General features: G+C 42.1%; 1 protein-coding gene across 1 annotated transcript in view; it reads left to right on the top strand.

Moving 5' to 3' along the window:
• Positions 1 to 4047, top strand: part of LAPTM4B (lysosomal protein transmembrane 4 beta) — a 60587-nt gene extending 56540 nt beyond the window's left edge. The window contains exon 7 of the mRNA XM_076329361.1: positions 1977 to 4047. Coding sequence (XP_076185476.1) covers positions 1977 to 2051 — 75 coding nt within the window. The 3' untranslated portion in view covers positions 2052 to 4047. The remainder of the gene's footprint in view (positions 1 to 1976) is intronic.
• The last annotated feature ends 10519 nt before the right edge of the window (positions 4048 to 14566 follow it).

Here is a 14566-nt window from a genome sequence, read left to right as displayed (position 1 = left end):
ACATACCTTGAATATTCCTATAGAAATCCATATGCCTTAGGATTTAGCCAGTGGCTTCTCCAAAATGGCTCCTGTAGGTATTCCTATCTCCCCTCGCTTCTTGTTGAACTGTTGATAAGTGAGAAAGCGCCTTCTGAGGGTCCTTGGGGCCATTGACCCACGTATGAGTTTTGGGTCCATAGAGCAAAGCGGAGTGCTCACCTCCCAGGAGGTAAACGCCTCACCAGGATGCTGTTCTACCAGACAGATTTTGTTTCATACAGGAGTGAAGGGAATGAAGAAGCTCACTCATATCAGTAAATCCTCCAGGACACCTACTGCAAATGACAGTAACCTCAGTGCTGAAGTAATAATATTGATGTAACTACAGTAGTCTTAGGACATGTTGATCTAAAAGAGGACCAGAGCATAGGAAGAGCTATTGTCCTTTATTAATCAGCTCGTAGACCTGGAAGATGGACAGCTTTTTGGATTGCGTCTGCTGTCATTTCTTACCACGCCTGATGAAATGGACTCTGAACCTGAAAGGAATGGACCACAGTTTGGGGCTTAGCATTACAGGCGTGCAATAAGATGGCTAAATCTTCACAAAGTGAACTTGATTCATTTTCAGTCTCATCTGTAGATCAGAGTTAATAACTAATTATATTGCTTCATAATCAACTAATGAACATGTTTCAGTACATTTGAGAAACTAGTGCCTTTTTTAGTAACACAAGGATTTTACTAGAAACCCTGTTATTAAAATAATGCTCAGCACTAGGGAGAGGATCTCAGCTGTAGTGTTTTTCACAGTTTACATGTTTAGCGGTGTGATTTACTGAGGTTACATTGTAAAATATATTTATGATTTTTATCACAATATTTATTTGAAGTTCTATATGTTGTCCTAATTTCACTAGATAAGTAGTCTGCCATAAGCTGTTTGCACCCTTTAAAGTTGACATAATTTGTTAAATGCTTTTCAATACAAGGCTTTTTAGATTATGTAGTGGATGTGTGCATAGTATATTGCATTTACAAGCTCAAACATATGGTATTAATAAAGAGTGATGGCTCTGAAAATTTCCTTTTCTAAATAATGAAACTTTTTTGATTAAGGGCTGAAGATGCCAAGGTAGCCAGTCTGTAATCTAGCAAACATATGCGCAGATGTACTTGAACACATGGTTATCAATGCATGTCTGTAAACTCACATAAGTATAATGTGAATCACCCTTGGAACTATCCCACAGAAGCCTCATCCAAAGGCTATTTAAATCTATAGAAAGATTCCCACTGATTTTGTTATGTTGTGGATGAGGTCCAAAAGGGATGATTATGGATGTTTCTTTGCAGAAGGCAGGTTGTCAACTTCTTTAAGAACTGGTGAAATCCTCTCATGGCAAAATTTCCATTGACTTTATTGAGATCAGGAATGTAGGTCTTCCTTCTCATGGCTGAATGCCCCAGAAGCACAAAACTGGAGATTTATTTAGACATTGGGTAATTTGTTCTCCATTTGCTTTCTTTCTCCCCACCCCAAAATAATTATTAGCTATTCCAGGGAGACCTCAGAAAGAGAGGTTTTCAGGACTTTTCTCATTCTGGATTAGCAGTTTGAGCACTCCTCCAGGAGACATGGTTTAAGCGCTCTTGGTAGAGGAGAGATGCAGAATAAGCAGCTACTGTCACCACCAGATTAAATAAATTCAGGTACCAGCAATGAATGATCTTTGGCTGAAATCAAGCTGTCACTGGAGTCAATAAGAAATGAGAAGAAATCATGTTTTCCTTCATAATGAAAACAGGCACACAAATTGAAAAGGAGGATCTTCAAGCTAATACTGTTTCATTTTCTAACTATTCTGCTCCTGCTTACTAATTTACTCTTTTTTTGTTATTTTTTAGGACAAGGCCTTAAGGGTTTTCTTTTCTGTAAATTTTATCAGCTGACTTCTTTTTAAAAAATATAACCTTTTTTTCCTTTCCTGCAGGTCCTGTTACCACCATATGATGATCCTGTGAACGGAGCTGCTAAAGATCCACCACCACCCTATGTGTCAGCATAAGCGAGAAAGTGCTGTGTACCTAGGGAGGAGAGCTTTACTTTTCAGACATTTCAGGAGCAATAGTTTGATAATTTCACTTCCAGGATATAACCTCTATGGGTTATACGTTGCTGTTTTGCTGACATATTGAAACCTAAATTGTACGATTAAAATTCTGTAGATAGTTTTAATAATTTGCTGCAACTACAGTAGTTTTTCAGAAACTAGTGAACTAGTTTCAGAACAATTCTGGGTGGCACTAAGGTCACTGAATAGCTTTTTCCACCATGTCTGACATGCAGTGCTAGAGAACGTAGAACTTTGCATTCTCAATCAGGTTCAGAGTGTAACCTTCTTTTTTTCATTTGTAAAACCTCCAAAGCATTACAAATGTGTTTCTCAGATGCCCACGTTCACCTTCAGAATACAGACCAAGTCCAAAAAAGTGACATTCCACTTCATTCCTGTTCTGCAATAATTTATTAAGTTATTATGCTCTGAAGGATGGTGATTGCAAGAAGAATGAGCCTTACGCACTATTATCATCAACCTGGCTAATGGGAAACAAATTTAATTGGGAAGAATAAGTATGGGAAATGAGAGTAGACAAGGCACTCTGTGATGTGTAACAAGTCAGAACTTGTGGTCTACATGGACTCACTTTGTCCCAGCCTGCAGCCATTCTAACGCTCAAAAAAAAAGAGTTCTTACCAACTTCTGGTAATTTTCTTTTCCTGCCTACACAACTTTTTCCTCCTCACCAACTCCACAAATAGTATTTTCAGGTCACAAAATCCCTGCTTTTAAAGTCCCGTGGTTAGGTGACAAAGCTGTGTCTTTCGCACTCAATATGCAAATGTTTTCCCATTAGAATGTGCCTGTAAATATCGCGATGTTCTGCTGAGTGTGAACTAAATTATGCAGATTCTAAGATATATGTTCCCAACCTATGGGAAATTTATGCATGTAACTTCCTCGAGCATTAGCAGATATGTTTCGCATGTTTATCATACACATCAACGTGGGGATTTTAGATTCCTTTTATGACTGAACTGGTTGTGCTGAGCATCTTTCTCATGGGACTCATCCATCCATGAATGCTTGTGTGAGGTATTTATTTCTTCCCCAGAGAAGTGCCTCCTGCACATGTAACTTTGTGTTGTTGATGAAGGTTCTACTTTTAATGGAAAAGGAACAGGAAAAAGGAATATAATGTGTGTCTCTACCTCTCATCGTTTCCCCCTGTGTTGTCTCCTCTGCATTTGGGGTGATTGAACAGGCTGAAGTTGGGGTGATTGAACAGGCTGAAGTCAGACTGATGCCATTGCACACTGCCCCAGGTAAAGGGCAGTGCAGAGCTGAGCCACAGTTTGGAAGGGCACCAGAAGAAACCAAGGTGCCATCTCTCCTGTGACTGGGCTGGCATGCGAGTCCACACCCTTCCTAAGGAGGACACCCGTTCTTACCCTCAGTGCATTGACTCCAGTCTGCAGACTGAAGAATAGTGGGTCTTTTCCTGCCTTTTTCTGGAAAAGAGCTTTCCAGGGGAACACAGGACCGACAACTTCTTTTCATGGAGGTTGGCACTGTGACCTGTCCTTGCAGAGGCCAGGGAAGGAAGGGCCAGACTCTTTCTGCTTGTCTCTTCCACACCTCTGGGAAAAGGCAGGTCCCCATCTGCTTGTTGGAATTTTACATCGGGGTTCATCTACTCTGAGATCAAACTAAGCAATGCTTTTCACTGAACCAATCCTGAAGTCCATCCATTGATCTCTGTCACAGTCCTGTTGCTTCCTTCAGAATAACTCCATGTATTATTATTTCATTGCAGTTATCTTCAGGAATGAATCTGAATTTGGGGGTTGGGCTGGCTGGCTGGGCTTCTGAGCTTCATTTTCTTTCATTCTTGACAGATTTGTGAAGGATTTTAAACAGTCATCTGTTTGAGAAAATCTGGTTGTAAATACATCGCATCTGTGTATACAAACTTCTCTACAATAAAAGGGTGTTTCCTCAAGACTATGGAAATCATTTTTGCTGGTCTTCCAAGCACAAACATACACAAATTCCTGTCCAATCAATCTGACATGGCAGGATTTTCTCTGTAAATTACCTAAACAACAGGTTTTCAGTCCACTCACCAGTCCATTCACCAGCTTTCCCTCCATACTGTATAAAGGGAGAATAGAACAGTAAGTTCTATAATTTATTGTACAATAAAAACAAGAGATAATTCAAGCTTTTAGTTCACTGTCCAGAACTGCAGGCAGATGAAGTGTGTGATACAGAACAGGGCTATACTGAGCTACACCGAAAGCTGGGGTTTCTTTTTCTTCACATCATTATAGGGATAATGTTGTGCTAATTCACATGAAATTTCTGTAGACTTTAGCTTGTCTTACTAAAGAATCAAGACTTCTTCACACACACCATACGTGCATAAATGCGAGTACATGTGTCCTGCCAGTACTCCTAATACCTTTTGGATTTTGTCCAATTTGAGTTAAAGAGGGCAGGGAGGTTATGGTATCAAAACCATGACATTCCTACACATACTGTACATAGACAGCAGATAACGTAATATAAGTTAAGCTCTGCTGACGTATCAGAGGATCCATTTGGGAGGCAAGTTCCCCCCCTCCCAAAGAAAAATGAGATTCTCTGGGTTACATGGAGAGACACGAACTCCAGCTGAAGGTTTTTTATCCTCAGTTGTTGAATTCATTCACCATTTCCATGTCTAATCCTGGGGAATTCACACCACAGCTTTTCTAGAATTCATTTTTAATAGTCATCTGTGACACAGAAACCCATTAAAAACCTGGCTTCTTAAGTTTCTGTGCTTTGGGAACTGCTTGTTTCTAACAGTGCTTTTTTCACTATTCCTTGCATTTTTTCCTTTCTCCCAGATATTAGGAGCATGTGCTTACTGAATTCTCTCCTGTTTTCTTATCTTAAACTCTAATATAGCAGCTTATTATTAATAATTTCTAGTAACATAAGAGCAGAAAGAAAATATTTTCAAGGTATGTTGACATGGAACATCATAAATATGGGGCCAAAACCAGCCAGGAGGAATCTAAACCTTGACAGTACCAGAAATATAAGCAGATCTTTTGCTGAAATCTTCTAATTTTTTGAAATATCTGTTATAAGGCATTGCAGACTTCGCAAAGCCTACACATGATAAGGCACAAATCCCATTTCTCTCATCTGTGCCTGATGCTTTTATTCCTGATGGAACAATGCAGCTTCCCTTCGTTGTACACTCATCCATGCATCATATTGGAGAAAGCAAAGAGGAATTCATAGTGGTGACCCAACAGTGTGGCACTCGTGCTTGTAAGTACATTAAATTTTCTAAAACAATTACTAACAACCATTTTTTTAGGTGTTAGCCTGTCTGTACTTCTTTGGGAAAACCTCTGGTTGGTAAAAACAATCCAAACTTGATGTGTTACCAAAGGCCATACCAGAACAATTTACAGCCAGAGAAAAGCTTGGCAAGGAAGCAGAGGGAACTGTAACTAGTCTGAAACAAATTCCAAATTCCGTGCTTTCAAGATAGGGCATTCCTCACCACTACCCTGTTGGCCAAAGCATAGCAACTAGGGACACCATGGACAGTTTTAACAAATTTTTGCTAATATCAACAAGTCTGCACACTGATGCTTGGAATATGCAAGATGGAAGACTTGGCTACCGGTAAGGGCAGCATGGAGAGAAGAGTGGCAACAGGGACAGAGCATAGAAGGGTGTCCTGGTTTTGGCAGGGATAGAGTTAATTTTCTTCCTAGTAGCTGGTACAGTGCTGTCTTTTGGATTTAGGATGAGAACAATGTTGATAACACACCCATGTTTTAGTTGTTGCTAAGCAGTGCTTACACCAGTCAAGGACTTTTCAGCTTCCCATGCCCTGCCAGCGAGAAGCTGGGAGGGGGCACAGCCAGGACAGCTGACCCAAACTGGCCCAAGGGCTATTCCATACCATGTGACGTCATGCTCAGTATATAAACTGGGGGGAGTTGGCCAGGGGGCAGTGACCGCTGCTCAGGAACTGGCTGGGCATTGGTCAGCAGGTGGTGAGCAATTGCATTGTGCATCACTTACTTTGTATATTCTTTTATCATCATCTTCATCATTATTATTATTATTATTATATTATTATTATTATTATTTTCCCTTCCTTTTCTGTCCTATTAAACTGTCTTTATCTCAACCCACTAATTTTACTTTTTTTTCCCCAATTCTCTCCCCCATCCCACTGGGCGGGGTGGGGGGAGTGAGCAAACGGCTGTGTGGTGTTTAGCTGCCTGCCGGGTTAAACCACAACAGAGCGCAATGTTCATGTATGTCCTTTAAACAGCACAGAGAGACAGATGTCATTGCATTGACAGGGTTCACTGCTACAAACCTGGCTGGCTTATGTGCTCTCTTTCTCCTGTGCTATGGTCAGGAGGAAACATAGTTGGTCCTCTAACCTGTTACGTTTGCTGTTACGCCAGCTCCGTTTCAGACTTTTATCACTGGAGCGGATGAGACCTTGGTCTTACTTGTAAGGCGAAGACATCTACAGATTTATTTTTCTAAACCTAAAGGAGTATTGGTTAAATTCCTGTCAAACTGTCTAGTTTGACAAAAGACTCTGAGATGCTTCTCTGAAGCAAACTTATATCCTTAGAGGCTGCTCTCCTTAGAGACTGCTTCTCTGGAGCCAAGTTACATCCTTCCCATTTACATGTCTCTATTAGCTGCAGAAATTTCAGTCAGGTACCACAAAAAAGCATTTCTTGCAAAATTTCGGTGCCTATGGCTATGGAGATGTTCCAGCACTATCTCAGTTCACAGCTCTGAGAAACCCAAAACAGCAACCATAGCTATCTAAAGGGAGGCTTGGCTCTGATAAATCAGGATTAGAGTTCTTTCAGAGAAGGACTCTGGTATTTGTAAATGATGTCTCCACACCCATGGATTTTACCCAAAATGGTTCTGCAACGTGGCCAGTTTTTCAGCTGAATAGCTCAGCAGGGTGTGGAAGCCAGATCTGTGACCTTCTGCCTGCAGCCTGTGTCTACCTCCAGCAGAATAGGATACCGAAGCAACAGGAGTGAAAACCCCGTTGTCACCCATCCAGCAGATACAAAACTGCTTCAAAGCAAAACTGCAGTTCTACAACTATATCCCAGACAATGAGCTACAATAGTAGTTTATTTTAATGAAGAACATATGTGAAATTTAATGCAGTATATTACTTTTTTTTCTTTCAGATTATTCAAACCTTTCAAACAGGAGGGTTTTCAGAAAGTTGTGAAAGGTTTGTCCTTTGTAGCCAGAGTTGGACTTAACTAATTAGTCTGAGTGGAGGACACAGGGTCACTTGGAAGGCTGAATAAACAGCAAGGAGATGAATCAGGTATGCAGCAGGGCTGGCTACTTGGCTTACAGGAGAAGCTTGCTAGCCAGCAGAGACAGAAGAGCTGTGAAGCTACTCTGAGAGAGGGAGCTGCAGCATGGTGGAGTCTCTGCAGCCATTTCAGAGGACTTCTGTTTGCTCTTTGAGGTCAACATAACCAGCAATAGCAGGGATGAGCCACACACAGCTTTTTAGCCCAGAACCTGGGCTCCATCACAGTATCTAAGTGCATCCTGCTAATAACTTTAACAGGTTTCTGTTTTCATATAAACTTTGCCCAAGTATCCAAATGCTTCTGGTTTTCGGAGGTGTTGAGAGATATTTTTTGAGATTCCTTCTACTTCATCATCAGGAACTCTGGGGAGTTGATCACCTGTAATTTTGAAACTGTTCCCGCCTCTGAAGTGCCCCATTTCAGGTCCCTTCATAACAGCAGAGGCAAGGATGCAATTAGAGACAGAGGTCCAGCATTAGTAGACTTTTAGCATCAAATCCTCCTAGCACATTCAGTGTCAGGATGGGCAAGGTGTTCTTAAAAATACAGACACCATCCTAATAAGACAGATATATTCTACTTTACGGATGGCAGATCTTTCAGGGTCCTCTCTGGGCCAGAGGCAAGCACAAACAGGCATCCTGTCTCTTACGAAGAAAAGGTGGCTAGACAGGCAATTACAGCTATATTTTGGGTATCACCAGTACACCAGTTTAAGACTGCTAGATAAACAATAAATTGGTGGGACACTGGGAGATTGGTACTATTTATATGAATGCAGTCATTCTTGGCAGCATCAGATGCACTCACCTGAGGGCAACAAGGGCAATGGAAGTAAAGGAACAAAGGCAAGAGCTGGCAGTTAGTTACAAATATTTATCTTTTGTGAGCTCATAAAGTCTTCTCCTCATCAAATCATTAGAAAATTGGAATAGTTTTCGTTTACTTCATTGCATTAGAAGCTGAGGATGAAATTAGCTTTATCAGTTGCACAGGCCAGCTTAAATTTCCTGCTATTGTGTGATCTTGCTTCTTTGTTTCTCATAAAGAAAAAGCAACTAAAGAAGATCAAAATGCTTTTAATGAACCAGACTAGTTGATACTGTAGTTTTGAGGGTTTTTTTTCCTCAAAAAATATTGAAGTTTGCTTTTTTTTTTTTAATGCAAATGTTTTCCTTTTAAATATAGATGTTTAGTAAAGGTATCTGTGGCCACATTTTCATCTTAGGAACTGGCTGGTTTCTGTTTCAAAGGTGTATTTTCTTTGTGTTTTTTTTATCTTGCGAACTAGCAGCAAAAAAAGCCCAAAGCACAACATAATACATCATTATCTTTTAGTTGCTTTTTCCTCTCTTTGCAATTCAATTTGTCAGCCTGGATAAAAAGTTCTGACACAGCAGTTTGAAAAAATAAAGTACAATAAAGTCTGAACTAAGTACAATCATTATGCTGAACAGACACTGTAAACACTCCAGGGGTCTAGAAAAGTAGACCCCCTGTGAAAAAGTGAAGCTCAGAAAAACTCGTCTATAACTGTTGTACTCCTATTAGCACCGAGCAACATAACATATGTTTCTATAATTGCCGCTGTGCGGCTGTGCAGCAGCAACATTTAGATGTGGGCTACATTTAACTGATAGAGCTGCCTTATCTGTGGCCCTTGTACGAGAGGCTGCACGGGCAGCACAGTCCCAGCTGAGCTGGGACCAGTTCGTTTTACACGAGCAGCCTGAGGATGAGCTACAAAAAGGGGTGTCTGAGAAAAGGAGGGAGGTGAATGTTTGAGGAAGTATGGCTTTGCCTCAGGGGTTATGAGACCAGACAGAGTCACAAGCTGTGAAGTTTCAAGATGTGATCCCTGATCATGTTTGTGATGTCTACATACACCCAACATACGATGTCTTTTCTGGACATTTTTTAGTTTCTAACTAGCATTCCTGCATTATACTTATCACAGATACCAAAGTAGATAATTGATTCTTCTTTGCTTTTGAAGCAAAAAGAGTTTATTCATCTTATTGTGAGTGTAACTTTTCCCTTTGGGTTGGATTCAGTGGCAGTATTAGCAGTATCCTTTTACTACCTAACCAGGTTTAACTCAGCTACAGACTGCACCAAGGTTACTGCAGATCTTCTCTGGCATCTCAATACCTTTTCTTTTACCGCAATTTTGCTCTGATGCCTTTTTCTGTGAAATACCATCTTACATTTGGATGGATTTTCCAGATATTTGGTGGCAGGGAGGGTTGAGGTCTTTTTTATAACATTACTAGGAACACATTAAATTAAGATATTCTATATCTACATCTGCTACAATATCTAGTAGTATTTTCAAGAAGCCTTTCATCCTTTGTCCTTTCACTACAACTTCTTTTTCAAAGTTTTCTTCCTCTTCAGTCTTTAAGAGCACAGTGATCTGGTGCAGAGCCAAAACATTGGCAAATGCCACCACCACCACCAGTGGTGATGCTCAAAAAGCATGTTTTGGAGAGTTCCTGAATTAAAATTTTTAGACTTCAGGTATAACAGAAGATTCATCATACAAGGCTATAACTTAGAGAGGCTGAACACCATCCTTGAGGATTTTTTTTTAGGTCACTTCCTACCTAAATTTTTCCATAATTCTGTCATTTAGTGCATTACTCAGAAAACTGATAATAGAACACAGGACTGCTTGGGGAAAGAGACTTTGTCAAACTATCCTTTTTTCTTTTTTTAAAGGGGTTATGAAATGGATCAATATGGGGTCGAGTGTAAACATTAGACACTTGGACATTTCTTAGGCACTTTACCTGATACAACACAGTATTTTGACTAGGGAACTAGAACGATATAGCAACAGTGTTGCACATATGAAATAGATTGCAAAACAGCCAATAAATCTCAGCTGTATGTGAGCAAAGAATACTCAGTAAGTGAGTGTGTTTCAAGAGAAATTCTGCAAGGATCAGTTTTTGACTCCATGGTGCTTAAAATTCTTCATCCATGACTTTAAAGAAAGCATAAATCATCAATAAAAAGGCAAAAAAAAAATTTATATTTTTCCTACACCTTAAGCTGTGAATAATTCAAGCAGAATGTTTAAAAAATCTTGGAGTGGGTTAGCAAAGAGCTGAAAGAACCATTAGAGTTGGAAAATATGCCATCAAGCGAAAAACTCAGGAAATGCAATGCCTTTTATAACTCAGATTTAGGAGGTGACTTAGGGACACCATATAAGTAAGTACACAGGGAACAAAACTTCAATAAAAAGTGTCTTCGATGCAGCCAACAGAAGTGTAACAGCACCTAATGATAGAAACCTGCAGATAGAAAAATCAGACTAGAAACAAGCTTGTTTTCTGCTATTCTACATCTCTGTCCTTCATATTTGATAACATTTTGTAAGGGATTTTTTTCTCCTTGGCAATTTTTTAAGGACTGTTTTTGTAAGGCAATCCATAAATTAATTCAGGAATGAATTAATTCAGGGAAATTCTGTATCCTTTGGTATGTAGAAGAACTTGGATGTTTAATTCCAAAACTGATGTCTAGACAGCATGTTCAATGGCTGCCCAACCTTACAAATGCTTCAACTTGCTCAATGTTTTGCTGCTCCCTTGGTGCCTGCAGTTCTGCATTGTGGACCAGGTTTTCTCCAGCCTGTGGAGCTTGGCATTAACCTCCTGCCTTGGCCCCAGGGGGATCTGGTAAGGAGAAAGACCTGATAATTATGCTTAACATAACATGTCCAGTTTGGACAGGGCTGAGCAAGCTGGTGCCCAGCTCATGCACAAGCTCCCTGAAGCCGTTCAACCACCTGAGTCCCCCTGTGTGCTCTTACAACACACCCAGCACAAACCAGCAGAAATCTGCTCCCCACAAAATGCAGAAGTGGCTTCTAGTGTCTTTTGCAGGACAGTCCGAGGTGCAGGTGTGGCTTGGCTGTTGCTAACTGCTGTTTGCACAGAGGCTTGGAGCATCTGCCCTGGAAGTGTGCCCGAGAGCAAGCACAGGGTGACTGTGGACTTGCGGAGAGCTGGGCAGACCTGCCACCCTTTCTTGGCTCCCACGGTCCTCTGCACAGCCCTGGCAGCAAGAGCCAGACTTCTTGTCTTATGGGTGTTGGAACAGGATTGGAAACAAAGGGAATTAACATCTACATTTCCTTATGCACTTCATGAAGCACCAAGTTTTCCCAGGGCCAATGCTACAAACCTAGGTATTGCAGCGCCAAACTTTCAGGAGTCAAATATTTTTTAAGGTGATGATTTTTTTTAAGAAACCACCAGAACCTCTGAACACATGCTTAACTTGAAGACCATGAGCAATCTCCTTTAAATCTAAGTTCAGTGCAGGCTTTGGTGCCTCCTATTATCTCCCCAAGATGGTTCACGAGTCAGACGTAACTGGGGGTCAGCATCATATCTGTACCATAGCCAAAAGAAAAGATGCTTCCAGTATGCAACATTTAATCAACACCAAACTGGTTCATAATAGCTACAGTTCTTCGTATTAATTAATATACATTACCATAATAGCATTTTAACAGAACATATTTCAGCTGGGTCATTCAGAGGCAGGCAAGTTTCACTAATCATATTTTTTGTATTAATTTTTTTTTCAAATACGGACCAGCATATGTGTTTAAATACTGCGGTTCTGTTGATACCTACTACAAGACAGTCTGCTTCCTTTTTAAAGTAGTAATATCATCAACTAATTTCATTAAAGATGAAATCAGGGTAAATCTCAAGTCAGGAGCCACAGCCATGACAGATCAGTCAGGCAAGTATTTCTGCTGCAAATGATACTGCAAAAGCACACAGGGGTCTGGCTGGTTTGGCTACCATTTGGTTGCTTGGCATCTAAATCACCAAAATCTAAATGTTGATGTAATTTTCTTTTTTTAGTCTTTGATCTACATAGTTCTGTATGAACACCAGTAGGTCAAGAGCCAGACTGCCTAAATTCTGCCAAAGTTGTAGTTCAGATGAAATTTGGGTGCCTATTTTGAGCACAACACAGACATTACCTAAGATTCACGAAGAACCTTATTATTTTGCTTAAGATCCAGACTCGGGTGAAAATTCAAACACATCGCTACGTTTAGAATATTTTCATTGTGCAAGGACTGATTTAGAGCTAGCAACTTGCACGCTTTCTGGATCATGTTGTAAGATCTAAGTTCAGCTCCTTGTGTATGTGATCTCAATTTTGTCCCAAGCAATCCAGGAGGTTCCTGGAATCCGTCAATGATAACTTCCTTCTTCAAGTGGTAGAGGAGCCAATAAGGAGAGGTGCTATGCTGGACCTTGTTCTCACCAACAAGGAGGGGCTGGTGGGGAATGTGAAGCTCAAGGGCAGCCTGGGCTGCAGTGACCATGAAATGGTGGAGTTCAAGATCCTGAGGGCACCGAGGAGGGCGCACAGAAAGCTCACTACCCTGGACTTCAGGAGAGCAGACTTTGGCCTCTTCAGGGGTCTGCTTGGTAGAGTGCCATGGGACAAAGCCCTGGAGGGAAGAGGGGCCCAAGAAAGCTGGGTAATATTCAAGGATCACCTCCTCCAAGCTCAGGAGCGATGCATCCCAACAAAGAGGAAATCAGGCAAAAACACCAGGAGACCTGCACGGATGAACAAGGAGCTCCTGGACAAACTCAAACACAAAAAGGAAGCCTACAGAGGGTGGAAGCAAGGACAGGTAGCCTGGGAGGAATACAGAGAAATTGTCTGAGCAGCCAGGGATCAGGTTAGCAAAGCTAAAGCCCTGATAGAATTAAATCTGGCCAGGGACGTCAAGGGCAGCAAGAAAAGCTTCTATAGGTACATCGGGGATAAAAGGAAGACAAGGGAAAATGTGGGCCCTCTCCGGAATGAAATGGGAGAGCTGGTTACCCGGGACACGGGGAAGGCGGAGGTACTCAATGACTTTTTTGCCTCGGTCTTCACCGGCAAGTGCTCGAGCCTCACCACCCAAGCCACAGAAGGCAAAGGCGGGGACTGGGAGAATGAAGAGCCACCCACTGTGGGAGAACATCAGGTTCGAGACCATCTAAGGCACCTGAAGGTGCACAAGTCCATGGGACCCAATGAGATCCATCCACGGGTCCTGAAGGAACTGGCGGATGAAGTTGCTAAGCCACTATCCATCGTTTTTGACTGAAGTCGTGGCAGTCGGGTGAAGTTCCCACTGGCTGGAAAAGGGGAAACATAACCCCCATTTTTAAAAAGGGGAAAAAGGAAGACCCAGGGAACTACAGGCCAGTCAGTCTCACCTCTGTGCCTGGGAAGATCATGGAGCAGATCCTCCTGGAAACTATGCTAAGGCCCATGGAGGACAGGGAGGTGATTCAAGACAGCCAGCATGGCTTCACCAAGGGCAAGTCCTGCCTGACTAACCTAGTGGCCTTCTATGATGGAGTGACTACATCAATGGACATGGGAAGGGCTACAGATGTCATCTATCCTATCTGGACCTCTGTAGGGCCTTCAACACAGTCCCCCACAACATCCTTCTCTCTCAACTGGAGAGGTATGGATTTGATGGGTGGACTGTCCGGTGGGTGAGGAATTGGTTAGATGGTCACATCCAGAGGGTAGTGGTCAACAGCTCAATGTCCACATGGAGGTTGGTGACGAGTGGCATCCCGCAGTGGTCCATATTGGGACCGGTACTGTTTAATATCTTCATCAATGACATGGACAGTGGGATCGAGTGCACCCTCAGCAAGTTTGCAGATGACACCAAGCTGAGTAGTGTGGTCGACACGCCAGAGGGACGGGTTGCCATCCAGAGGGACCTGGACAAGCTGGAGAAGTGGGACCGTGTGAACCTCATGAGGTTCAACAAGGCCAAGTGCAAGGTCTGCACCTGGGTTGGGGCAACCACCGTATCAATCCAGGCTGGGGGATGAAGGGATTGAGAGCAGCCCTGCCGAGAAGGACTTGGCAGTACTGGTTGATGAAAAGCTGGACACGAGCCAGCAATGTGCGCTCGCAGCCCAGAAGGCCGATCATATCCTGGGCTGCATCAAAAGAAGCGTGGCCAGCAGGTCGAGGGAGGGGATTCTGCCCCTCTACTCTGCTCTGGCGAGGACCCACCTGGAGTACTGCATCCAGCTCTGGAGCCCTCAGCATAAGAAAGAC

This window comes from Aptenodytes patagonicus, chromosome 2 (genome assembly GCF_965638725.1).
Source record: "Aptenodytes patagonicus chromosome 2, bAptPat1.pri.cur, whole genome shotgun sequence".
Classification (NCBI taxonomy): Eukaryota; Metazoa; Chordata; class Aves; order Sphenisciformes; family Spheniscidae; genus Aptenodytes; species Aptenodytes patagonicus.
Note: the sequence above shows the minus strand (reverse complement) of the source record. Positions and strands in the feature narration are given on the sequence as shown.